Source organism: Sebastes umbrosus, chromosome 14 (assembly GCF_015220745.1).
Source record: "Sebastes umbrosus isolate fSebUmb1 chromosome 14, fSebUmb1.pri, whole genome shotgun sequence".
Lineage (NCBI taxonomy): Eukaryota > Metazoa > Chordata > Actinopteri > Perciformes > Sebastidae > Sebastes > Sebastes umbrosus.
In genome coordinates, this window is record NC_051282.1 from 20,969,650 (window position 1) to 20,995,674 (window position 26,025).

General features: G+C 38.5%; 3 protein-coding genes across 7 annotated transcripts in view; all 3 read left to right on the top strand.

Annotated features, from left to right (window-relative positions):
* The first annotated feature begins 1,065 nt into the window (after nt 1-1,065).
* odad4 (outer dynein arm docking complex subunit 4) lies at nt 1,066-5,575 on the top strand. Its single transcript, XM_037792049.1, has 11 exons — nt 1,066-1,267; nt 2,942-3,073; nt 3,224-3,377; nt 3,483-3,544; nt 3,740-3,890; nt 4,105-4,314; nt 4,388-4,595; nt 4,673-4,759; nt 4,931-5,127; nt 5,264-5,364; nt 5,460-5,575. The coding sequence occupies exons 1-11, from the start codon at nt 1,142-1,144 to the stop codon at nt 5,493-5,495; spliced, it is 1,464 nt and encodes a 487-aa protein (XP_037647977.1). The 5' UTR covers nt 1,066-1,141; the 3' UTR covers nt 5,496-5,575.
* A 2,124-nt stretch (nt 5,576-7,699) lies between these two features.
* LOC119501591 (2',3'-cyclic nucleotide 3' phosphodiesterase) lies at nt 7,700-13,992 on the top strand. Of its 4 annotated transcripts, none has more exons than XM_037792045.1 (5): nt 7,700-7,865; nt 9,691-10,502; nt 10,545-11,328; nt 11,425-11,552; nt 12,505-12,954. In XM_037792045.1, the coding sequence occupies exons 2-5, from the start codon at nt 9,729-9,731 to the stop codon at nt 12,952-12,954; spliced, it is 2,136 nt and encodes a 711-aa protein (XP_037647973.1). In that variant the 5' UTR covers nt 7,700-7,865; nt 9,691-9,728. The 4 variants fall into 4 exon arrangements, with proteins under 4 accessions (XP_037647973.1, XP_037647975.1, XP_037647974.1 ...); XM_037792047.1 differs by having other exon boundaries at nt 9,691-10,476; nt 10,561-11,328; XM_037792046.1 differs by having other exon boundaries at nt 9,691-10,472; nt 10,557-11,328.
* A 3,381-nt stretch (nt 13,993-17,373) lies between these two features.
* Nucleotides 17,374-26,025, top strand: part of aclya (ATP citrate lyase a) — a 29,564-nt gene continuing 20,912 nt past the window's right edge. The window contains exons 1-3 of one of the 2 annotated variants that reach the window (XM_037792431.1): nt 17,374-17,532; nt 21,588-21,757; nt 24,633-24,755. In XM_037792431.1, coding sequence (XP_037648359.1) covers nt 21,599-21,757; nt 24,633-24,755 — 282 coding nt within the window. In that variant the 5' untranslated portion in view covers nt 17,374-17,532; nt 21,588-21,598. Of the gene's footprint in view, nt 17,533-21,587; nt 21,758-24,632; nt 24,756-26,025 lie in introns of those variants that run through there. The other variant, XM_037792430.1, reaches the window with a different exon arrangement.

The window sequence follows — 26,025 nt, forward strand, 5'->3', positions numbered from 1 at the left end:
CCAAATTACCCCAATATTTACCTCAAAATTTATCAAAAATGACTTTATTATAAACATGATTCAATAAGTATATGCTAAAATAGTATATAATCGTTAAAATAAGGCCCTTAGACGCTGTTTTTATTGGAGTTGGAAAACCAAAAGTAATAGAAGACACTTCTGATCAGCAAAAATCTCACTATAGTGTGACTTATTGTCTACACAAATGTAACCTGGTAGCTGACGTCATGATTCGGGGGAGTTTTTAAAGAAATTTCAAAGAAGTTATTTGCTAACTATTTTCTATTTACCAGCAGACAGGGAATTAAAGTATATCAATTAACTTTGTATTCCTTTCCTGGAAATGTATTAAATAAATGACCAGCTATTAAGAAATAGCGCAATATAATTATTAAATAATGTTTATAATAAAGTCATTTTCAATAAATTTATAGGTAAATATTGGTTTAATTTGGCAGTAATTCCAAAGAAATTTCAAATATGTTACTTGCTAATTATCACCTAATTACAATGAATGATGTGTTACCAACATGATGTGTTACCATATATTTAATTTAAGATAAAATAGAACTTTATTAATCCCGAAGGAAATTCTTGTGCAAGAGATTGCGCAAAAATACAACAACATTACAAGTTCAAGTGTATAAAATACAAGTGTATAAAATAAAAAAATACTATTTCTAGCACCAGTGCCTAATAGAATAACAATAAAGTAAGATACATTTAGTAAAATGAGTAAATAAGATAAGATAAGTAAAATAAAAAAAGATAAAGTAGGCTAACAAACAGAAAAATAAGTAATATTGCACATGTTGGACATTAATATTGCACACAATACATTTAGGCTTTAGAATTGCTTTTTAAAAATAATATTTCTTAATATAAGGAAAACCTGTCTGGCATGCTGGCAGGTGACCTGAAATTTTCACCTGCCACAGCCAACATTTACCGTTATTTATTTGGCAGGTGGCAGGTGATCATTTCATTCCCTGGTTGTACCACGTGGGTCAGCCAGAAGATGGTGCTGTTTCCAGCTCAGTTTGTTAGTGTGGTTGCTAGGATACCAGTCGACTGGAGATGCTGCTGTGTTTACATCTAGCTAGATAGATAACACCTTATGAGCCAAAAGTTCGCCTAAAAAATGACAGACACAGACCTTTATCAGGATGGTCTGAAGCCGAAGGGCGTATTCTCCACTTTAGTGGCCGATGGGGATTGGCTGTACGTTAAAGGAGAGTATAAGAAGGCTACAGACAGCTACACAACGGTGAGTAACGTTATTTAACTAGAACAAACTGAAGCTTTTCATCCTGCTGATAGCTACAGAACATTTTGGAATAAATACTTTATCCAAGGTTGTGTCAATGTAACTTCAGAATCAGCTTTAATGGCCTTTAAAGTGTTGCTGGGTATGCATTGCCCTCAATGTACACAGAAATAGACATAACAGCTAAGAACAAGGACAACATGGGCATCCATGGATCACTTATATAGAATCTTCTTAACCTTTCTAGGGTACTTACTTAATTATTAATTATTATTTTCTACGTGCTGTTTTTTTTCTTCTTTTTCTTTTTTCTCTCTCTACATTTAATTAATGAATTAATTTACTTATTATTTATTTATTTATTAATTAATTAAATAATTAATTAAATAATTTAAGGTTTATATCTTACCACCATGAACAATATTACTGTAGTACTTATTACTTTTAATTCTAACTAACGAATTAAATTAATTTAATTTAACTAATTATTATATTTGTATGTTATCTTTTCTGTAACTTTACCTCTAGGGGTGGGAAGAAGGCTGGACCTGCCTCTGTGTGGGAGGCGATGTGTATGTGTGTATTTATGTATGTACATATTAAATGTTAAATGTAAGATATCATTTATTTTTTTTGTATTATGGTACCGGTGTTATGTTTTTTTATGTTTGTTATGCTATGTTTGGAAAAAAAGGAATACAAAGAATTTTCCAAGAATAAGGACAACAAAGCTGGGCAAATAAAGGTAGTGGAAATGCAGATGTCTAACATGTGATCTGGCATTGCCCAATGATTACAGAGTTTTGGAAATTACTCAACTACCTCAGAAATTCAGGGATCCTAAAATGTGGATCTATAGGAGACTTGAGCCCAAATAATTAACTCTGTTAAGCACTTAGTAGGACTACAGCTGGGGAAAAAAATGCATTTTAGTAAATTGTAAATCTGAACTCCCTCCCTCACAAAGACATTATACTTTAGAGAAGATCCTCTGCTATGTAAGGAAAAGATCCATAATGTTTAGGAAGATTTGGGGAGCCGTATAGATGCCTTGACTCAACTCAAATGTGATGGCTGATACTCTATTGGTGTTTTACTTTCATCTGTACCTAATATTATTTTACATCTTAACATAGGCATACTTTCAAACTGATGCTTTATACCTTTTTTTATAGTGTGCATTGTACGTTTTTTCATGTGCATTACTGTTTTTTCTCTTTTTCTTTCCTCCTATTTTTTTGTGTGTGTTTTGTTTTAATCAGTAGACCTAATGTTAAAAAATGTTGAATACAGAACAGCTCTGCCTGCATTTTCACCAATAAAAAAGCATTACAAATAAAGATAGGGGATCAACGAGACTATTATGTAGACATACTGAAAAACAAATAGGTGTAGGCTAAATATAGAAATACATGTAAAAGGACCAACTGCATAGATACAATGTTTATATACAAGTCAAGTGTTTCTGTAAGTTGTAAATAATATAAATAGTGAAAAGAAATGCGCAAGTTAAAAACAATGTGTTTTTTAACTCTGAAAATATAATCAATAATGGCAGTAAGTGGATGTTAACTGATTTGAACTGTTCAACAGAGTGACAGTCTGTGGAAAGAAACTGTTCTTGTGTCTTTTAAAAGCATGTATGAATGACTCGCTTTTGGTCTTTTTGTTTAGGCACTGACTGTAAAGCCTGATGACAAGACCTGCTTTGTTGGCCGATCCAAATGTTACCTGAGGATTGGGCAAGCCGAAAGCGCTTTACAAGATGCAGAGGCTTCACTCAAAGAAGACAAGTCATTTTTCGAGGTGAACTACAGATTACAAAAAAATGTTAATGCCTGTCACTGTCCAAAAAAATCTTCTTCAACGAAATAGCAGCCCTCAAGTTAACACCCAATGTAAATGTGGGAGAAATTCTAAAAAGTGCAAACATTTATTTTATTGTGATTTTTTTAGGGATTGTACCAGAAGGCAGAGGCATTGTACTACATTGGAGAATTTGAATTTGCGCTGGTGTTTTACCACAGAGGACAAAAGCTACGGCCACAAATACAGGAGTTCAGACTGGGTATCCAGAAAGCACAGGAGGCCATAGAAAAATCTATTGGCAGTAAGTAACTCAGTACTATTTTTCGATTTACACTAAATTATAGTCATTGCATATGAAAATCCTCCTCACAACTAAAACCATTTGTTCTTCTCTGGCATCTTCCAGGCCCTTCCTCTGTAAAACTGAAGATTAAGGGAGATCTGTCATTTCTCCAAAAAGATGAGGAGGTCAGTCTTTGTTGTATTTAACAGGAAAATCTGGAGGTAGAACTGTTGTAAGAATAATTTTACACATACAAATCTTGTCCAGGAAGACCTGGTAACAATGGATGACTTTCATAGATTGTACAGTTATTTTAAAGTTCATCCCTGACCTCCCTTTTGATGCACAATCTCATGTTTCTGAATGACTGGCGGGTAAAGAGCGCCCAGCCAATTGCTGCTATTCAGAATCTGGCGACGGAGGAGAAACAGCAGAGCCAGAAGACCCCTAAGAGTGAGAAGACAACCAAACAACTACTGGGAGAATTTTACAGTGACAAGAAATATCTAGAAAACCTGCTTAAAGATGAAGGTACTATGTTATATTTTTTTATATTTTGCTTACTGTTCCTGTTCACACCTCATTGTGCTTTTGTTTCTCTGCATCTTTCATTCACTGGCAGATTTAGTACACCGTAGCTTCCTTCAGTCCTTGCTGTTCAACATGTTTATTTAAACCCACCTACTGTGATGTTTTTTCACTTTTAATAGACTAATATTTAAAACTGTTACACAATGATCTGCAGATTTGGTGAAAGGAAAGATGAAAGGAGGGGAGCGACTGCAGGACGTCATCCAGGGCTGCCTCAAATACCTCGACGGCTGCACCGAGTTCTGGAACCAGGAGAAACCGATCTCTCCTCGGGAAAAGGAGCGTAAACGCAGCAAGCCCCGTCACCGTGCGCCCTCTGAACCTGCTCAGTTTCTGCTGAAGAGCCTGGATGACATTGATGCAGGTAAGGCAGGCTTCTGTCTAAACTGCTTTCCTTCTTAGCCTAGAAAATGCTCACTACATGTTTGTCGTCGTAGAGTTGGCATCTGGAAATTCAGAAGTTAGTCTCAAGAAGGCGATAAAAGTCATGGGGATAGTGCAGGTCTGGTCAGAGAAAGAGATGCCTGATAAGAAGGAGGTTTTGGGCAGCCTGCACAGTTGTATCGGGAACGCCTTAATCGAACTGGGAGACATGGACCAAGCTTTAGAGCATCATCAGAAAGACTTGGAGTTGGCTAAACAATGGTGAGAATTTGAAGGAATGACACAATTGGGGTGTATGTGTTTTACAACAATGGTTCAGTAATGTTTCTTTTCAACAGCAAATTCCCAGATGCGATGTCTAGGGCTCTGGACAACATCGGACGGGTTTATGCCCAAGTTGGACAGTTCAAACAGGCCATTGAGTTGTAAGTACATTATGGAATAACAGCCTCACTTGTGTATTGCCGTTCTTTGCAAAACATGTTATTTTGATGGTAATCCTGCATAGTCACACCTCTCTCTACATTGAAGTATGGCTATTGAAGATTAGTTTATCGGTTATTTCATTTTCTTTTCTCTGTATGTTTTCAATCCAGCTGGGAGAAGAAGATCCCCCTGGTCCGCAGTGGTTTAGAGAAGACGTGGTTGTTTCATGAGATTGGTCGGTGTTACCTGGAGCTCAGTCACCACGAAGAAGCTCGAGACTATGGCGTCCGTTCAGTTGCTGCGGCCAATGAAATCGCTGATGAGAAATGGCAGATTAATGCCAATGTTTTGGTGGCACAATCAGAACGTATGTTATTTATCTTTCTAATCTCTACAAAATCAGTTACTGTGACATGTCAGCTAATTTGCTTGATGTTTAACTTGCTGTTGTCATTGTACAAACTACAGACCTCTGATCAATCAATTCCCTTCTGTTTCATTAGTGAAACTTGGACACTATGAATTCTGTGTCTCCCACTTTGAGAGAGCCTTGACCCAAGCCAAACTGCAAGAAGACGACTCTGCCGCGAATGTCATTCAGAAGGTTCCCACGCTGTTGTCATATGCTTCCCTTCACCATCTTTTCAGTTCCATTTAAAAACATTTTTTGATTGCTGACATTTATCATTCTGCTTTCAGGCCCTTGATGAAGCAAAGCTACACCTACCACAGTGAGGATGTCCTCGGTCAAGATTTACGGTGCTTCAGAAAGTTGATATAACGAAAAGAGACCAATAAAAGTTATCAAAGTCATGTAAAAATGCTGCTTAAAATGCATGAATGCATTCTGACGAAAGCCTTTGAAACACATTTTTGATATAAATTGGCTGATGAATAAGACCCAGTATCTGCTTATAGGTCTTGATATTTGGAGTGGTACCTTCTCAAATGTCAAAATACAAACAGTCCAGTATGCAACACAAATAAAAACCAAGCACTGGACCTCAGGGTTCTCCTTTATAAGATCATACTGTGAAATTCATATTTGGAGCATTGGTCTCACTATAGACAGTAGTGAATTGTGCAAAGGTATACTGTTCTCCGAAGTAAAACGAAACATGTATTTGGGGAAGTGTTTCAAAGTAATATAATTATACAGAGAAATCTTATCACACACTTTGACATGCAAACTGCAACCCGCCATGAAGTCCTTTTGATAACTTGAAAGTTCCTCATACAGAGCTGCAGTTGTTGCAGGGAACTTCCTCTTGTCACATCTCTATTACATCTGGCACCAGTTGGCACACACGGTGTGATTTGCATACAGAGGACTGCTTCCTGCAGGGTTTACACTAACATCAGTGTATTGTTTGTGTGTAGATCAGAGACAGTAGAATTAAAATGTATGGTCATTGCCGGTTGTTTGAATGCACCTCCCTTAGTCTGAAATTTTGATAACGAACAAAGCACAATAGTGTATCTTTCAATTAAAAGGGTTTGGTCATGTTCCTAAACTGAAGTCTTCATAAATGTTGTTACTGTGTGTTTATCTAAATCACTGTAGTCTTGTTGCTCTTTGTCTCTGAGGCCTAATTCCAATGACATTCATTATTGTATTGTATGGTATTGGTGCTCTAGGCGAAATTCAGATTCGGACCCCCCAGAACCCTAACCCTAGCCCCGTAAACCGCAACAAACATCAGACATCACAAAAGGTTTACAGACAAAAATCAAGATTTATATTTATATTTATAATAATATAAATTAACACTTGGTCCCTGATATTGTTGACCTAAAAGCGTTTAGTCAGTTTCACTACAATTTACACTTTTATCAACAAAAAAGTGTGGCTGGGCAGATTAAAAATTGTAATGGAGTTACAGGGGTTAAAAGGGTATTTCTTTCTTTCTATATTTATTTATTTGCCCACCTGCATTTGTTTTTAAAGTGGCAGTAGGCAGTATATTTTTGGCATCATTGGGCAAAAATTCCATAATAACCTTTCAGCATATTGTAATTCAAGTGTTTTGAGGGAAAACTAGACTTCTGCACCTCCTCATGGCTCTGTTTTCAGGCTTTAGAAAATCTAGCCCGTGAAGGGAGACTTTGACCAATCACTGGTCATTTAATTGGCTATGCTCCGGTCATGTGATCAGAACTTGGCGTTCCTTCACCAGATTTCACGATGGCGGCGGCGTTAATCTATAATAATACATAATTTATTCGTTGATTATATTTTGTATTAATAATCTGAATCTGTAAAATTATTAAATCAATGTAGTGGAGTAAAAAGTACAATATTTCCCTCTGAGATGTAGTGGAGTAGAAGTATCAGAACATGGAAATACTCAAGTAAAGTACAAGTACCTCAAAATTGTACTTAAGTACAGTACTTGAGTAAATGTACTTAGTTACTTTCCACCACTGAGTACATGTTATACTGATTTGTTTTTCTAAGCATGCTTTATTGCTCCTGTTGGAATAAAATAATTGTTTATTATTTTGATAATTAATAACTATTATTATTATTTAACTGAAAAGTAGTAATGTGTTTTTGATACCTTCACTTTTTTGCATTAAATCATACCGGGATGTTTGCTGAAATTGATTGGATGTGTTACAGCCCTACCTAGAACAAATTTCCTCCAGCTGCCACTGTATACGTATAATAATATATAATAATATATAAGAAATTCTAATATAAAAATAATAAAATAAAAAAGAGAAAAAAATACAATAATAAAATTATATTATTAATAACTTAATAATCATGTAGCAAATTAAATACATGAACACATTTCTTATTGTTTTTCAATTTTGTAGTTATTTATTTATTTATTTATTTATAATCTCCAGTGGCGTCCTTCCGGTCTTCAGGGGCGTGTCCGCGGCCCCGCCCAGTTTGCGCGTTCACGGAAATTTCCGTTTTTCCTTCTTGAAGAGGGAAGCGGGTGCACGTCTGTGTGTGTGTGTGTGTGTGTGTGTGTGTGCAGAGCTTTGCCTTGTCATTGTATCCAGAGAGGGAGAAACGCGTGGTCAGCTCAGCGGCACCACCGACAGACACACAGACAGACAGACAGCTCCACACTGCAGCAGCCTGAACTGGTAAGCTTGCTGGCATTTATACCAAACAATAGCCTCTTCACTTCAACACAGCATGCTACATCTCACCCGTATTATCTTATTTACACACAAACAAACCTACAATAAGTCGCTGTAATAACACGCAGTGCTTTATGTGTAGCTTGTTTAGACGTGGCGCTAGATGTAGATGTACTAAACTAACTGTCTGCAGAGCTAAATTGTTTTTGTCTGTCGTGCTAACAACGTGAGGCTGCTCACCACTCCCAGCCTGGCCACATTGTGCCTTTAACAACGTGAAAATGTGCAAGGACTGTTGTTTTTCTCTGCTTTAAACAACAGCTGAGCTCATTTGACGCGGTTTTAGACGCTTATTTTAAAAATAATGTGTAATATAATTAGTCTAAACTTGATTTTTAACAAAAAGATAACCTCTCTCTCTCTCACTGCGCCATTTACTGCTACTGTAAAGCAAGGCAGCTTTATTTGAAGAGCACATTTCAGTAACAAGACAATTCAAAGTGCTTCACATAAACATTCAAGAACAGTGCAGAAGAATATTAAGACATAATTCAAACAGTTATAAAAAACATTAAAGATTAGAAAATAAAAACAAGCTAAAAATAGAAGCTAGAATAGAGTATAACACACAAGAGTAAAAGCTCTAGTGCAGTATAAGATCATTATAAGATCACTGTACCTTGCTTGTTTATCGACTGAGAGAAAGAAAGTACTAAAATGTCCCTGTTTGCACATCTGTTCAGTTTCGTTTATTGTGTTACTGCGTCTAATGTTTGTCTTTGTGGTTGAGAGCTTCCCCTTCTGTCTCATGACACTGTGTAGGTTTCACTATCATGTGTTTAAATCCAACCTTTACCAACAAATCTGGCATTTAAATTTGAAACAAAAGCCTGCTGCCACACAGCCTGGTGGAGGTCACAATACTACAGGATGAAGTAATCAGCCTCCTGTTTATTTAACTACCCTTTGTCTGTTGTGCTGGCATGGTTTTGGCAAAGTTAATTTAGCTAATGCAAGATTTGAATATGTCAGTAATGCTTGCATGTCTGTAGCACTTGGTCTTTGTGTTCTTAGCAAAATTCAAATTAAGATGAGCTGTAAGTGCCAAAATTACATGTTGCCACCACCCCTACTGTATGCACAAGAGTACAACACCCCTACTGAACACAGATGGACATCAGAGCTTTAAGGTTGTTGCACAGTCATTGGATTGGATTGCATCAGATGTCCCTACACATCCAAAATTTGTAATATATATATATATATATATATATTAAAGATCCACCCCTTACTAATACATTCATTTATTTTGAGTAACTTCCTGTTTTGAGACACAACGACCACAATGAGTCCTTATAAAACGATTCGATTTTAGCCTCTAAAAGAGCACACGTGACTATGAATGTTTTAAATAGTGCTGGTTAAAGAACCTACTTCATCAAAATTAAATATTAGGGATGCACCGATATCTGTAGCTAAAATTCTGACTTGCTTGCTTTTTTATTAACATCATTTACTTTTACTTTCAATACTTCAAGTACTTTTAATATCAGAAAATTACATTTGATACTTAAGTAAACAAAACACTTTGAGACTTTTACTCAAGTAGTATTCTAATAGGTGACTTTAACTTCTACTAAAGTCATTTTCTTAGTTAGATATCTGTACTTTTACTCTCGAGTGTGGCTTTCAGGTACTTCATCCAGCACTTAGGTTAGCACAGGGCAAAAGTTGCTGAAGCTCGTATGTTTTTAATAGTTTTCGCGATTTCAATCGTCGGTGGTCTAAATCGACAATTTCTCTCTTTCTTTTATTTTCCGCATTTAAGGTACATGGTGGTGTGTAAAGTCAGACTTTAAGCCAAACATGGACGGTGACAAGAGTGGCGAGGTTTTGGATGCGTCAGAGACTCCACAGCAAGAGGAGACTGAAATGGAAAAAGAGGTTTCGTCAAAATTGGAGACACCAGAGGAATTCACAGAGCCTGAGAAGCCACCAGCTGCTGCCGAAGAGCCCGAGCAGCTGGCAGTGAACGGTCATGACATAGAAGTCATAAACGTGAAAGAAACAGAAGAGTTGATTGTGACCGAAAATGTTACGCTGTCTGAGGAAAAAACAGAAATGGAGATTGAGGACAGAGAGAAATCTGAAATGGAGCCCGACGCTGGTGCGGTGGCACCACCAGAACCAGATGAGTCATCTGAAAAGATCTCTGACCCAGTTGCAGCTTTAGACACAGCACCAGAAAACACCCAGCCGGAGCCAGAGAATGACCCAGAACCTTTGCCTGTGCAAACATTACTGCCCGAGAGTGCCCCTGAACCGGAGCCAGAGAAATTGGCAGAATCACTTCCACAGGCTGATCTAGAAGAGCAAACATTACCTGAACCAACCATGCTGCAGCCGCCAGTAGATACACAACCACCAAGCCAAGAGGAGAAAGTGTCCGAACAACAGGAGACAGAATTGCAGACCACAATGGAAACTGGGGTAGAAGAAGTTCCCAAAGAGGAGGTGGCAGTGAAAGATGTCGCAGCTGAGCCTACAAAGGAAGTGGAGGAAGAAAAACCAGCAAAGACTGTGTTGGTGGCAGACGTTTCCCCAGAAAAACCAGCAGAGACTGTGTTGGTGGCAGACGTTTCACCAGAAAAACCAGCAGAGACTGTGTTGGTGGCACACGTATCCCCAGAAAAGCCAACAGGAGTGGTGACATTAAAGGAGGAGGCAGCAGCTGAAATTGGGGATGTGAAACCTGCAGATGAAGAGAAGGAAGCTGAACCAGAAAAGTCTGATACTGTGACGGTAGCTGAAGCAGCAGAAGGTGATAAAGCTGAGAAGACTGACGCAGAAGAGGATCCAGTCCCTGCACCTGGCTCCCTGTCCTTCGCCCTCCTGGAACGAGAGCAGACCAAAGATGCCCTGCGAACCTCTCGTACCCTCGTTGTCCTCAGAGGCCTTCCGGGAAGCGGTAAAAGCTTCTTGGCACGCGCCATAGCCGATGCCTACAAAGACCACTGCTCTGTCCTCTCTGCTGACAACCACGGTGTGAAGCCAGAGAGTCCAGAATCATCCGTGGAAGGATACAAGGCTCTGGATGAGGCCGTGGTGGCCTGCTGCAGTGCAGGAACAGCCTCCTCCATGCTGATGGTGGTGGACGACACCAACCTCACCCAGGACCGGCTGGCCCGCCTGGGGGAGATCGCCGAGCAGCACCGCCTTGTCGCTGTCTTTTTGGAGCCGCGTACTGAATGGAGCAAAGATCCGGCACAGCTGAGCAAGAAGACCAGGCGTGGACTGGAGGAGGCCCAACTGGAAGCCATGAAAGGTTCACTGGAGGAAATGTCCCTTCCTCTTTACTTCGGCTGGTTTCTTCTCTCCTCCATCCAGGACAAGGTTCGGTGCACATCGATGGACTTCCTGAAAACGCTGGACACCTTGGAGGCCTTCAAGAAACACCTGATTGACTGTGAGTGTGTTTAAAGTTATTAAGTCTTTAAGCAGATTGATTTCTAAAAGCTTTTGGCATGACTAAGATGTAATTGATCTTGCTTTGTGTTTCCAGTCACTGGGAAAGCTGAGAAGGAGGTGGATTTGGAGCAGTACTTTCAAGCCAAAGGAAGCCTCCATTGCACTACAAAATACTGTGACTATGGAAAAGCAGAGGGTGCCAAAGAGTATGCACAGAATCCAGTAAGAAACCTGTCATTTACTTGTTTGCTTCTAGATTATTTTTTTTTGCTGAAAGGGCCCATGTCCACCGAAGCATTTGTTTTCCCAGACGCCATGCGCTCTTCTGAAAACATCATAGCTGGGAGCGCTTTTCAGGCGCTTTGCAGCTATGATGTGGAATATCCACATAAGTAAACATGTCGGCACAAGGTAGATTGCTTGCTCTGGCCCTTGCTCTGGATGAAGGGAAGGTTGAAGCACGTAAGGAAGGAGGACGGATCTGCCGATCTATATGGGTTCATGAGATTTTGTGGGCGAGGAAATATCTCGGCGAGTACGATCGTTTGGTTCAGATTCAGATCAAATTTACTATCCCACGTGGGGAAATTTGTTTGGTCCAGTGCTCCAGACATGATCAGACATGATACTGTAGAAACAATAAAAACAACAGCATGACTTGCACAGTAAGACCACAACATGCTACTAATAATAAACACATTTGATCACATCTTTGTGGTAGGCTATTTGTCCCGCCCCTCCTCCACTATGATTGGACGGCTGGGTAAAAATTGATAGTGACGAGCGCAGCTTTTTATCCAAAGTTGAACATATTTCAACTCTCGGCAACTTGGAAAAAAACGGCAAACATGCAGAATTAACGCTCAGCACCGTGTCGCGCTACTGGGGTGCTGCTTACCATAGTGTAAATACGCAGCGCTCCCATTGCAAAGCATTAAAAAAATATGCTGGCCTCAGGAAAAAACGCTTTGGTGGACACGGCCCGTAGGTAACCAGATAAATATATATCTGATGGCTACATATGTCTGTAGGCATGTTCATGTATTACTTCATTTTATTTCATGCATTGTTGAGGGAACATTTCAAAGAGCAACATCCTAGCAGAGTAATTTGACTATATTAAAACGTTTATTGAGTGATATTTCCTTATCATTTCCATTTCTCCTCTCTCCAGGCTGTTAAAGATTTCTACGGTTCTGTGTTCGAGCTGTCACTGAGTGCACTCTTTGTGACTCCTCGCACAGTCGGTGCCAGAGTGTCCCTCACCGAGGAGCAGCTTTTGCTGTGGCCAGCTGATGCCGAAAAGGAGGCGGGGTCCGCCTCCCTGCCTCTGGGAAGCCGCGCCCACGTTACTCTAGGATGTGCCGAAGGCGTTCAGCCGGTTCAAACGGGTGTGGATCTGCTCCAGATCCTGGCCCTGCAGCAGGAGGGCCAGCAGGGGGAGCTCATCGAGGAGATGGAGCTCGGCTCGCTGACCTATTACGGCGAGGGGAGGTGGCTGCTCAGTCTCAGAGAGCCCATCTGCTCCCCAGCCTGCTTCTCCAGCTTCTACGAGCCCAAGGAGCTCGAGCCGACCAAAAAAGAGCCAGAGAAGAAAAAGAAGCAGAAGTGCACCATACTGTAGATGGGGACGTGTGGCCGGGATGACTGGTGAATTAAAACTTAGGCTTACTCTGTGCAAGGTTTGTGTGTTTGTGCAGTGTTTAGGGTTTCACTTATAGCCACCCTAAATCCACAAGCTGTGTGCCTTTTTACTGTTGATTTGCACCACAACCCAAGATGCCTTCAATCCAGTTAGGCTTGTTGTCAACGTTGTTCAGTATCTTGTTTCACATATCAGTGCCAGAGTTGCAGGACCTGGCTGTTAGCTGAAGTTTTAGAGTTACGGTAGTATAGCCTCCACCCACAGCTCCACAGTCATCTAAAACTTAGATTTCCTCCTCTATACATTTCCGTGTGTCTCAGTATTCAGATGTGAATAATTAGGTACTTTCATTGCATGCATCCCAGGTTAAAAGAAAAACAACTTCAACTTTATTTTAATCGTTGCATACATACAATTTGACCCTTTTTAACCCATCCTGAGCATTTTAGGAGCAGAAGGCTGCTGTAAAGCGCCTGATATCAGCAAAGTAACACATTTCTGCCCTGCTAAAAGTACCTCTGCTGAATTTGTTTGGTGTTTCCTTTTGGCTTAGTTGTAAGATTAAAAAAAGATTAGCTGTCATTTCTGTGTGTGCACGCTGCCTAGGAAGTAGTTGTTATAGTAGCATATGGGCCAAAGTAATCTATTTGATTAAGTGTATTAGATTGGATGCCATTTATAGAGGTCCTTCCCTTGTAAAATCTTTGCACTGTGCATAGTTTGAAAGGGAGAATGCTGACGAATTTGGCATTTTGTTTCCGCAGCTTGCACTTAGTTCTTATCAAATGCTGTGAATTCAAGTTCATGTTTTGCAATCTTTTCTACTGCGCAAGACTGCACCATTGATCCCTTTTATTCTCTTTGAACAGCACTTCATGTATTGCGTTACGATTTGTATTCTTCCTCTGTGACTGTAATTTTTTGAAGGGCAATTCCTACTTTGTGTAGCTCTTATGAATCACTATTTTTGCACTTGTTTTGTACACTTAATAAAAAAGAACATGCTTTGCTCCAGTATTGCAGTTTGCTGTGTGTTCAGTGCAGCTAGTGCAGTTTGGCTGATAACATCAACAGTTTATCTGCATATGGTCATTTTCTCAGAGCATGCAGTTGTAGTTGATCATACAAACCAGCAGAGGGCGCTCATCCTTTGTGCAGTGTTTGTAAAGACATCTGTGGTAAGATGCTTTATGCATTTAACCTCTGTTAGTGCAACAGGCATAACTCCCTCAGCACTATTCAAATACAGTATTTCAAGTGTTGTACCACAGACTGGATTGCACCATTTGTCTGATCTCCCTTCAGTTTGCCCTTGCATAAAACTGCCAAAAAATGCTAATCTAATGCTTCTCACCCATCTACCAGCTACACCTCAAAGGTGCATCACACTTCTACTGTAATTTTCTTAACTTTGTTTTGCATTTACAAATTCTAACATATTATAAAATGCATTTGAGCTTTATATGGTGGTTAATCTAATTATTGTATCAGGGTGACATAGCCACAGTTGTCACACAATATACAACAAATACTGGTTTTGCTGTCTGGAAAGATACAAAAATGTATACTTTTTTCTACTAAACAGAGGTGGAAGAAGTACTCACACCTTTTACTGAATTAAAAGTAGCATTGCCACATGGGTTAAATACTCTGTTCCAAGAAAAAGTCCTGCATTCAAAATTTAACATACAAAAATATTAGCATCAAAATATACTTAAATTACAAAAGTAGTAGTTCTCATTTTGCAGAATATATGTTATATTATTTATTATATTGATGCAATAATGTGTACATACCGGTAACTTACTTTAAAAAAAAAATTAAGTCTTATCTTTATCCATACTAATACTAATATATAATAATAAAAATATATTTCCCTCTGAGATGTAATGTAGCAGAAGTATAAAGTAGCAGTAGAAGTATGGAAATGCTCAAGTAACTTTCCACCACTGTATAAAAATCCATTTAATTTGAATTAATTTTGAATTAAAAACAATTTTAAAAAATCATTCACCAATCTACATACAGTATATTGTAGCTTGTATACTACTAATTACCATATTTCAGACTATTTATACAAGTACCAATTAACTGAAATATGATAAAGTCTTCCACTACATCCTTGACACTTGAAATAACTGGTATTATTTCAGGTCAAGGACAGGTAAAAGACCATGAACTGGTGCTCTACATTCACTCTGGTCACCTCACAGTGCAGGATGGTCTGTTCAAGACTAGATGTGTTGGTAAATGAAGTGATTCCCTCATTGGTTGCTGTGTAGATAAAGAACAATGTCAACCAATCAACCATCCGCCCTGTTTTCTCCCTCAGTGGTGTGTGAGTGAATGAATGAGTCTGAGTTTTGACTTATGATACCTTCACGTACCCCCGGAATCTCTGCTTTTAACTTTGTCCAATAATCTTACATGAAGTTTTTGGAAAACTCAAGTGCTTTTGATCCAACATAATTACAAAAAATATCAGTGGTGGAATAAATATTCAGATCCTGTAGTTAAGTAAAAGAAGTAATAACAAAAAAAAAAAATACAAATTCTCCATTACAAGTAAAAGTCCTGCATTCAAAATGCTACTTGTATACATTATGTAAGTAACACTAGCTAAAGTAGGCTAAGTAAAATTACTCAATACAGACAAATGCCCTTGTGAGGGTTATATTATGTTATATTTTATCATTATATTATTAATACTGAAGCAGACTATTTTATATATTGGTATTTACTGTTAATCTACAATGTGGGCTATACGATTTAGCACCATCATGGGGAATCAAGAAGTAGAAACTTTTCAGATTTGGAAAGAAAACCTCAGTTTTACCTCGATCACTAAATCTCTACTCTAAAACAACAAACAAGTACCTCAAATTCCTAGTAGAGTACAGTGCTTGAGTAATGTGCTTAGTCACATACCACCACTGCAAAACTGCTGTATATTTCAGTGGCACAATGAAGTAGAGAAAATAATTATTTATATAGCACTTTTCAAAAACAAAGTGCTTTACAAGATTGAAATGGCAGACAAACATTGATAAAAACAATTTAAAATAGTTATGCAACATTGATCAAAAGAGCTACGTATATGAGAAAAAAGTACAATAAGTGCAAAAAACAATCTAAAATTAGAGAATGCCTTTGTACATCAGGCATGTAATTTATGTTTATTTTTTAAACAGCAAAGAGTGTTAGTTACACAAGCAAACAATAACAATTATTTACTACTTTTAATATTTTAACATATTAAATTATATAATTCCTGAAACTCACATAATTATAAAAAATCCCATGTAAAATGCAACATACTCATTAATACACATTTTACTAATACTACTTACATACGTTTACTTAAGTAAGATTTTTAATGCAGGAATTTTACTTGAAGTGGAGTATTCCACAGTGTAGTACTTTTACTTAAAGGTCCCATTTTATAAAAAAGTGAGATTTTAATTTTTTTTTTATTATAAAGGATGCTTTAAGTCCTATATAAATACTGTGAAAGTATCCAAACACTCAATCCACAGGGAAATACACCCAGCCCGTATTCAGAAACTCTGCATTTGAAACAAGCTGTCAGGATTTCTGCCCATTTGTGATGTCACGACTATACAATATTTAGACCCTTGACACAGATTTAAACATAAACATTCTAAATGTCTCCCAGTTTATTCCTGGTTGCATTGGATGAGGATGTCATCAACTGACAGGAAGTAAACTTGGACCCAAGCTGTTGCCTAGCAAACGCAATTCTGTTGCAATTCCGTCAAAATGCGCTGAAACCGAGCGTTTCAGACTGAGGGTAAATACAGGCATATTCAAGATTCAAGATTCAAGATTCAAGAGTTGTATTTGCCATTTGCACCTAAGTACATTGGAATTCTGAGCAGTTTACACCGAGTCAGCTTTAAGAAAAGAAAAAAGGTAGAAAAGGCACAAGGTAATTACAGTACAAAATAAGTAGCACATTCAACTCAACACAATAAATAAATAAATTATTAAAATATTAAACGCCCTCAGTGTAGTCAATAAATAAACTAAACTACCCTCTGCATAGGAACCCCCAGAATACAAATATACAGTATACTATGTTAAAAGAACTTGTAGCTCTCATAAAAATATTTTTAAAAAGGCTGACAGTATGAGGAAAATAAAGTTTTTTTTTTAACATTACAGCATGTAAACATGTTCTTGTAGAAACACAAAATACAAGTATGAACCTGAAAATGAGAATAATATGGGACCTTTAAGTAAAAGGATCTGAATACTTCTTCCACTACTGCTTATTTGCTCGTGGTTACGATATTTCCCAGTGTCCCTGAAAGTATCAATAGAGCATGGTGTGGAATGAACCAATCAGAAGCCAGGGAGCATCATCAGAGCCTATCGGCTGATGAACGACGGAGACAAAACTCCCATGAAGCACCGCTCCGCTCCACGGTTCCTCTGGTAACCACAGACAGACGACCACAGTGAAGCAGCTTCACCGAGAGAACTACCACTTTACCACCACAACACACTGCTAGAACCGATACAGCAAGAAAACAGGTAAAGGACTTTAGTTTTGCTCTGTCAACAGTCGTTAAACCAGTACACCTGCTACCTGTTACATCATGATTATCAAGTCTGAGTTATCTATGAACGTTTATTGGATATTTGCCAAAAAAAAAGAGTATTGCTGTCTGACCGGTTTGTGAATGAATGAGGCTGAATCTTTGTTGTACAAGTTAGTAGGTATAAAAGTGGTAACATGAAGTTATAACTGTCATCTTCTTTACCTCACTGTTGATTTGCTTTAGTGTGCACTTGTTCTGATTTAGATCTGTACCTGATAATTGCCTGTCCTCCTCCATTCAGCCATCAATCATCCCCTTTTAAATGTTGCTGTGAGTCATCTGAATAAGTGTTAACCCTCTGAGCCCAGTACAGGTGTCATATGAAACTAGAAAACCTAATAATCCATTGGTAGCCATGTCATGCGACTCCTGGAATTAGGCTAAATAACTAGTTAGAGCGGAGCTGGAGCAGAGTCCGAAGAGTTTGGTTCGGTTGACCAATCAAACAGAGCGTTTCAGACAGAAGGTGAAAAGAGATGCTGTGGCACAGCCGGATAGAGAAAAATAAACCATTTTCTGAACATTAAAGCATGAAAACTAGGGTTGTCAACGCGATAACGCGTTAACGCAAATTTGTTTGTTAACGCCACAATTTTTTTTAACGCAATCAATCTTTCAGAGGTTAGAGCACGTTCAGTTTTATATATTATATATATATTACCACGTCACACTAGCTTGTCGCTTCTGAGACCAATTTTTGAAACTTGTTCTCACTGTATAAAATGACCTGTGGTGACCTCTAGGATAACCACAGCCTCATGACACTTTGCAGTCACAAACTAGAGACCTAGAGCATTCAGAAGGTAGATAGCTTTTCTAGGTAGATTGACAATAAGGGGGTTTCTGAGCCGTTTCCAGAACAATTGCCAAAAAATGCAATTCCTGCAGAAATCTGGAATTTGGAGGGATTATTGATCATTTTTATCAATTCTTGATTGGTAAAAATGTTTTCAATTTCGCACCAAATCGGTGTGACATATGGTATCAACCCTAAAAAAATTGCTGCAACAATTTATGAGACATAATAGAGCATGGAGATGAACATCGTATACTTATATCATAATGTTTTAAGCCCTTATACACTTTTATAATTAATTTTAAATAATACATTAATTCATGTTTATTTCTGATTTATGACGAGAACAACTTGACACACAGTGCTGAGCTGCACCTCAAATTAATCTCCAGGTTCCCAGCTTTCAGATGATGTACACCACGTCTATGTGACATCTACTGTTGATCTGCTATCTCCCCCTAAAGACCCCCTGTAACCCCCTGAAAAAGACAAAAAAAGAGGTCTATTGTGGGTCTCAGAGGGTTAATGTGGAGCCGTGGTATTTATTAATACCTCTGACAGGTCAGTTGCACAGAGAAAGTGGATGATATATGGAGCCTGGATGAGCTTTGGATGTTGGGCTGGCCTGGAACCAGCGCTGTGGTGACTCAGGACAGGGACAATGATCAATAGAGAGAGAGGAACACGACAGTCCCATTAATCCATTTAAGAAATGGCTGCCAAGGCTGCAGTTTAGAGCCTTTCAGCGTAATGAACCACAAGAAGAAGCAGAGCAGATACAGCATCCCACCAAGGTTACATGATACAAGGTGACTGATTAAGGAGAGATGGTAAAAGCTTTAATCAACCACATTTCTCAACACTGATGCACATTTGATTTGAGGTTGAAGCTGTAATAATATTTGCCTCTGAGGAATCAGCTGTTTGTGTGTAACAGCAGGTGTTGCATTAAAAATCACAACAAGACACTTTTGCATTAAATTAGCCAAAAACAGACTTTTTATGACCTCTTATATTTGTTTGATCAAATATAAATGTCTCTGGTAAACACCAGATTTAAAGTGGTGCTTTTGTGTGATTCTTCATGGAGAAACTCAGTTTTACAGATCTGCCGATTAAATCAACTAATCGATTAGTTGACAAAATCGTGTGTTAGTCCACTAAGAATGTCTTTGATTGAGGACAGCGCTAATTGAATCTGCCAGTATTCAAACCTTAACACTTTGGGTCAGGTCAAAAGCTGTTTTTTTTTCTGCAAGAAGTATAGTATGTTCTTGCTGATCAGATAAGGCAACAACAAGCTGTTAGATTTCAGGATGGAGTTTAATGTGAAAATGTAAAAAAGGAACGGCAAACATCAGGAATGGGTTCAGTGAAGTTACAGTCTGACTTGCTACACCATAGTTTTTACAAGTAATGTAATTACAACATAATTGGTTTTCCTGTTTGTCCTGATCTTGGTCCAGTCATTGAAGAAAAATGATTGTATGTTGCGTCCTTAGGGACCTATGTACAGTAGAAAGATGGAAAATAGCTGTTAAGATTTTTTAATCATGCTATAATAATAATATTTATAATCATATCTTTATTTAGAGAGCACTTTTCATACAAGTGATGGAGCTTAAAGTGCCTTACAAAAGAAAAGAAAAATAAGAAAACCTTTTTTTGGGCTTGGAAGCTTCATGGAGCAGCGTTTCAGTGCCTGGGACAGTGCCGCTGCCGCACTACTGTACACACAAGAAACAGCGATATCCGTCTGAGAATAACTAAGAATATTTAATATTGAATATGAATAATGTTATGGGATTATATTATCTGACATTAATTATAAGCTAAATTAAATGAATAGGTTTTCAGCTGTTGCACATCTCTTTTACCTTTTGGGTATTCCATCATTTTGGAGCAGTGCTGTCTATTTTCTTGTACATATAATTGTGTGTATTTAAAAACCCAGCAGTAGAAGATGTTTTAGTTTATATGTGAGTATACGCCTTGTTGGTTTGATTCACCATTTACATGGCTTTGGTCTGAGATTAATATTTGCTGTATTGGTGCATCCTCGTAGGGAGAAATGATTGACGTTTTTTAAAATCTAAACCCTGACGTCCTGTTGTGAGCTGTTGGTCTTGCTGGAGATGACGTCATTGAGTGAAGCTCACAGTGTAAAGGTCACAACTCCTCCCTTTTGTCATAAAATTTATGGTACTATCATGAATTTCTTACTTCACTTCCGGCACATGCACCAAAGAAATCAATATATTGTCGTTTCCATCAGGTCAGCCTGTCAATTATGTCGATTATTTCCCCTGCAGTTGTAGTCTGGTGGCTGCAGTCCAGTTACTAGCTCTGCACTCTCTCTGCTGTTTGAGTGGCAATTAGTGCCCATTACCTCATTAGTGTGCAGGTCAAACAAACTGAAGCTGATCATGTTGGATTTAGCTTCACTGGCTTCACTGTCTGTGTCTTGCTGGGTTCAGCAAACTGAATAATCTGACTGTGCACCAGGACAAAAGGCCTGAATCTGCAGTTAATCTGATTTTCTAGCAGTTTCTCTTAATTCTGTGCTGTTAAACTGCATTATGTCAAGCAGTTCATGGAAAATACAAATTACAGTACTGTCTTTCATCTGGTTACCAGACTGTTTCTTGACTGTTCTGACAGCAGAGGATGTCAAGCATGGTGTTTTCTCATTCATAATGGAGATCGTGCATAAATTCAGAAAGCAGTAAAAACGTTCTTGTGCTCATTCCATGTTTCTGCCTATCGTTTTTTTCTGCTTTAGGGCTACAACTAACAGGTTTATTTTCATCATCAATTAATCTGTCCAAAAAAAGTAAACAATGTCCATCCCAGTTTCTCAAAGTCCAACGGGATGTCTTTAAATGTCTTATTTTGTCAGTCCAAAACCCATAGATATTCACTTTAATATGATATAAAACAGAGAAAAGCAGATAATCTCAATATTTGAGAGTCTGAAAACAGCGTTTTCTGACATTTTTGCATGTCGATTATCAAAATAGTTGGTAATTGTTTTTCTGTCGATCGACCAATCGATTAGTTGACTAATCGTTGCAGCTCTAGTCTGTTTTTCTGTGTCCATCCATTACCCCACGTCTCTATATCTGCTCTGTGTTCATCCATCTCACTGCTCATCTGTGTATCTCCTAATCCATCTCTCTCTGTCCGTCTAGTTTAAGCAGTCATGTCGGCCAAAGCCATCTCCGAACAGACGGGAAAGGACTTCCTCTACAAGCACATCTGCACATCGGCAGCCGTCCAGAACAGATTCCGCTATGCCAACGTGACGGCCGAGACCGACTTTGACCGACTGGCGCAAGAGCACCCGTGGCTGCTCAAAGAGGTGAGGCAGTTGTGACAAAATCCAACGTGGATGATGACGTAAGATTTTCTTAAGCTGAGGGAACAGTCAGTTTGTTTTATCACACATTTATAGCCCATAAATGCCTAAAGCACAGCCCTCCTTAAGGTGGTGGAAAATGATCTCCTCTTTATGGAGACAATTACTTAGGATGGCAGCAAAGTGCTCTCCTGGTGCTTGTTAGCTGACGTCTCAGACAGCAGAGCGATCCAACAGCTCTGTTACACTCTTAATGGAAATGAAGCAGAAGAGAATGCTCTTTTCTCTTCCACTCTTAAAGAGGACACATTATGCTTATTTTCAGGTGCATACTTGTATTTTGGGTTTCTACTAGAATATGTTTACATTAGGGCTGTCAGTCGATTAAAATATTTAATTGCGATTAAATTGCATGATTGTCCATGATTAATCATGATTAATTACAAATTAATGACACATTTTTTTCTCTGTTCAAAATGTACCTTAAAGGGAGATTTGTCAAGTATTTAATACTCTTATCAACATAGAAGTGGGCAAGCTAGTATGAAATGTAGTATATATATATTTATATATATATATATATAATATATAAAACTGAGCGCGCTCTAATTTCTGAAAGATTGATTGCGATAAAAAAATTAGTGGCGTTAAAGAACGAATTTGCGTTAACGCGTTAACGCGTTAACTTTGACAACCCTAGTTTTCATGCTTTAATGTTCAAAAAACACTTTATTTTTCTCTAACCGGCTGTGCCGCAGCACCTCTTTTTACCTTCTGTCTGAAACGCTCTGTTGTGATTGGTCAACCGAACCAAACTCTTCGGACTCTGCTCCAGCTCTGCTCTAACTAGCTTTGTTTGAGGGTGTACCAAACCAACTGCTAGGCAGGTATTATGCAAATGTGTTACTTGGTGACATCACCACGTTACGAAAGAAAAGGCAGGACTTCAAGCAAGGCGTTTCAGGCAGTTAAGGAGCAGTGTTTCTCTGGGTGAGAGTAACTCCCTTGTGTGGACTTTGGACTTTGTAACTTTGCAGACCTTTTACATAGTCAAAAAATATATAACAAATTAAAGGAAATGGAAAAAGCACAAATGCATAATAGGCCCTCTTTAATTGGTAAACAGAAATTCTCGCTCTGTTAACAGGAAGGTCAGGCTTCAGCTAGGAAATGATTTCTTGCACAAACTGTTGTCCAAGTATAGGACAGTTGCATCGCCCTGCTCTCAGATCACTGCTCTTCATAGCAAAGCACTAGCAGATAGACAGGCTGTAATAGAAGTTAATTGAATTACGCCGTGACTCATCGTGCAGGATAAGATGACATTCTGCCAAACAGCTGAAGGTTTTTATCTGGAAGGTATGAGGAGGATGTGGAGGGCAGATACATGGAGATATGTGCTGCAGTAGAATTGATTAGGAAATTGCATTAACTTTCACCCTCTGCCCTCTCTTTCTATCTGCGCTCACTGGCAAGCACCCAGATACTAATGGGTCCACTGTCATAAGTCATTCTCTTTATCTGGCTCAGTCGGTGGGGGTGGGATGTTATTTTGCATTGACGTCAGAAGGGAGAGATTCCTACTTAAATAATGTTCACCTCAACTTTCAGGTGATAAATATTGTCTGGGATTTGCTGACGATCGCAGATATCCCTGAAAGATAACCTCACTAAAATATCTTCTGTGTAAATTAAGATGAACATAATTAAGTTTTACATGTCATTGCATTTTTTCAAATGTAATTATGGGACACATAATTCTGTGCTGGATTACTGTTTTGTGACGTTTGTAACATAATTCATGTCTGTTGGATCTAGAGCTGCAACTAATGATCCTTTTCCTTTTTAAATGGGCCAGTTATTATCTAGGGCTGCCCCCACTTAGTCGAATAGTTGACTAAAAGGTTGTTTTGGTCTTAGTCGACTAAGATTTCTTTAGTCGATTAGTCGTTTTTTTTTGCTTTTTCATGCTGAATGACTTATTTCCCAGAAACGTATGAGCACATCTCTGGTAAAATCAAGATTTAAAGTGGTGCTTTTGTGGGATTCTTTGTGGAGAAACTGTTTTACAGATCTGTCGATTAAATCAACTAATCAATTAGTCGAGGACAGCCCTATTATTATCTTGATTAATCGCTGAATCAATTGCTCCATAAAAATAAAAAATAAAAAACAGTAAAAAATGCCCAACACTATTTTCCTAAAGCCAAAGTTGACAACTTCAGATAGCTTGCTTTTTCAGCACAATACTCCAAAACCCCGAAACACTCAGTTTACTATAACAGAAAACTACCAAATATTCACACTAGAGAAGTTGAACCTGATACATTTTTGCCATTTTTTCTTAAAGAAGGACTTAAATGATTAATTAATTTAAGCTTCTTAAATGTGAATATTTTCTGGTTTCTTTACTCCTCTATGACAGTAAACTGAATATCTTTGAGTTGTGGACAAAACAAGACATTTGAAGACGTCATGTTGGGCTTTGGGAAACACTGATCGACATTTTTCACCATTTCCTGACATTTTATAAACCAAACAACTAATCAATTAGTAGCGAACGGTCTATGTGACATGTCATTAACAGAATTTTACATTTTAATAGCAGTTTGGATTAATTACCATGTCCAGCTTGTTGCTTTCAACAGATAAATGATATTCTCTCATGATGTGAATGCAGCTTTAGAAATCTTGTCTAAAAATATATCCTGCTTTATTTTTTCCGGATTTACTCCCTTGAAATATGTTTTATTCAGAGCACAGATCAGTGTGTCAGTGTGGACTTAAAATATCAGTTTGAAGCTTTTCTTTTTGAGTGCTAAATGTAGGAGCCTGTTGGTGCTGCTAAAACCGACTATTATTTATCTTCCTCCTGCAGAGGCTCGTGGTTAAGCCGGACCAGCTGATCAAGAGGCGAGGGAAGCTGGGACTGGTCGGTGTCAACCTGGACTTGAACGGCGTCAGAGAGTGGCTGAAGACTCGCCTCATGAGAGAAGCGACGGTACGTCATCGTCCACCCTCTCCATCTCTGCTGTTTCTCAGCTGATTGCCTTCACCCACCGCTCTGTTTGAGAGCGTGCACTTTGTTGACCACTCCTTCAATCAATATTATCCCAGAGCTTAATTAAGACACTCCTCCTGTTGCCCTTTCCTTCACCCCTCTTCCCTGTTTTGCACTGATGCATTTGGTTTTTGTGTTTTTTTGCCTTATGCATGTTTGCCTAAACAGCTGCTCAGATTGCTGAGGGGGCTCAGTATAAGTCCACTGGTAGTAAATCAGTCCAGTCAGCTGAAGCACGAGTGAATAAACAGTCAGTCCATCTATCCAGTCAGCATAACCACAGCACAAAAGATCCATCACTGTGCCACGGAGACGCTGCTTTGCCCCATAAACCAAGAAGCAAGTTATGGAGAGACTGGGACGGCTCATAAAGCATTGAGTGTCAGCGTGAGTGTTGCAGCACTGAGATTGTGTAGATGTGTCTCTTCACAGATGAGATGAAGCTGTCAGCTGCTGCTGGTGGCAGTAAATAAGAATTAATGAAGCCACGGCTGTATCGTGGACAATGTTTCAGCTTGTATATTATTTGTATTTTCCTCTAAAGAGTAGAAGTTAATTAGCATTAAAGGGCAGGTCCATTATTATTTTTTTTTAGGTTTTTATATTGTACTGTAGCTTCCCAGTGGTGTTGCATATGTATGTTTTAGTGTCAAAATTATATTTTCCCAAGCCCTTCTAAAAACTTTTTCCCACGTGACCTGACGTAGGTTTCTGCATAAGGACGCTGCTACATGTACAGTAAATATACATCCTTATTGTCAGTGTATTAACGTTACATACATTAACTTAGATGGCAGTCTGTATGCTCCCAGTTTGGAGAAGCAGACAGGAGAACCGGCACGGAAGCTAAGCAATGTACTGCTGTGTGGACGCCATGTTAGTTCAGATCCGAAAATTACACAATAACACAAACAAACTAACCGATCAATGCAGCGGTAGACCAGCAACTCCCATGTTCTGAGAGGTAAAATTACTGTTTTTGTGAATGGAGTCTGGTGGCTTTGAAGACAGCGATATAATGGCTTCTGATGTCTGTTGGCGATGTAAAATGGTGAAAATATTCTAAGTATAGCGTACTCACCGTCAGACAGCCCTTTCCATCATATTGCTCTCTTCAAAGCCACTAGACTACATTCACAAAAACAGTCATTTTACCTCACAGAACATATAGTATACATACAACTCCACTTTAAAAAATCTGAACTAACCC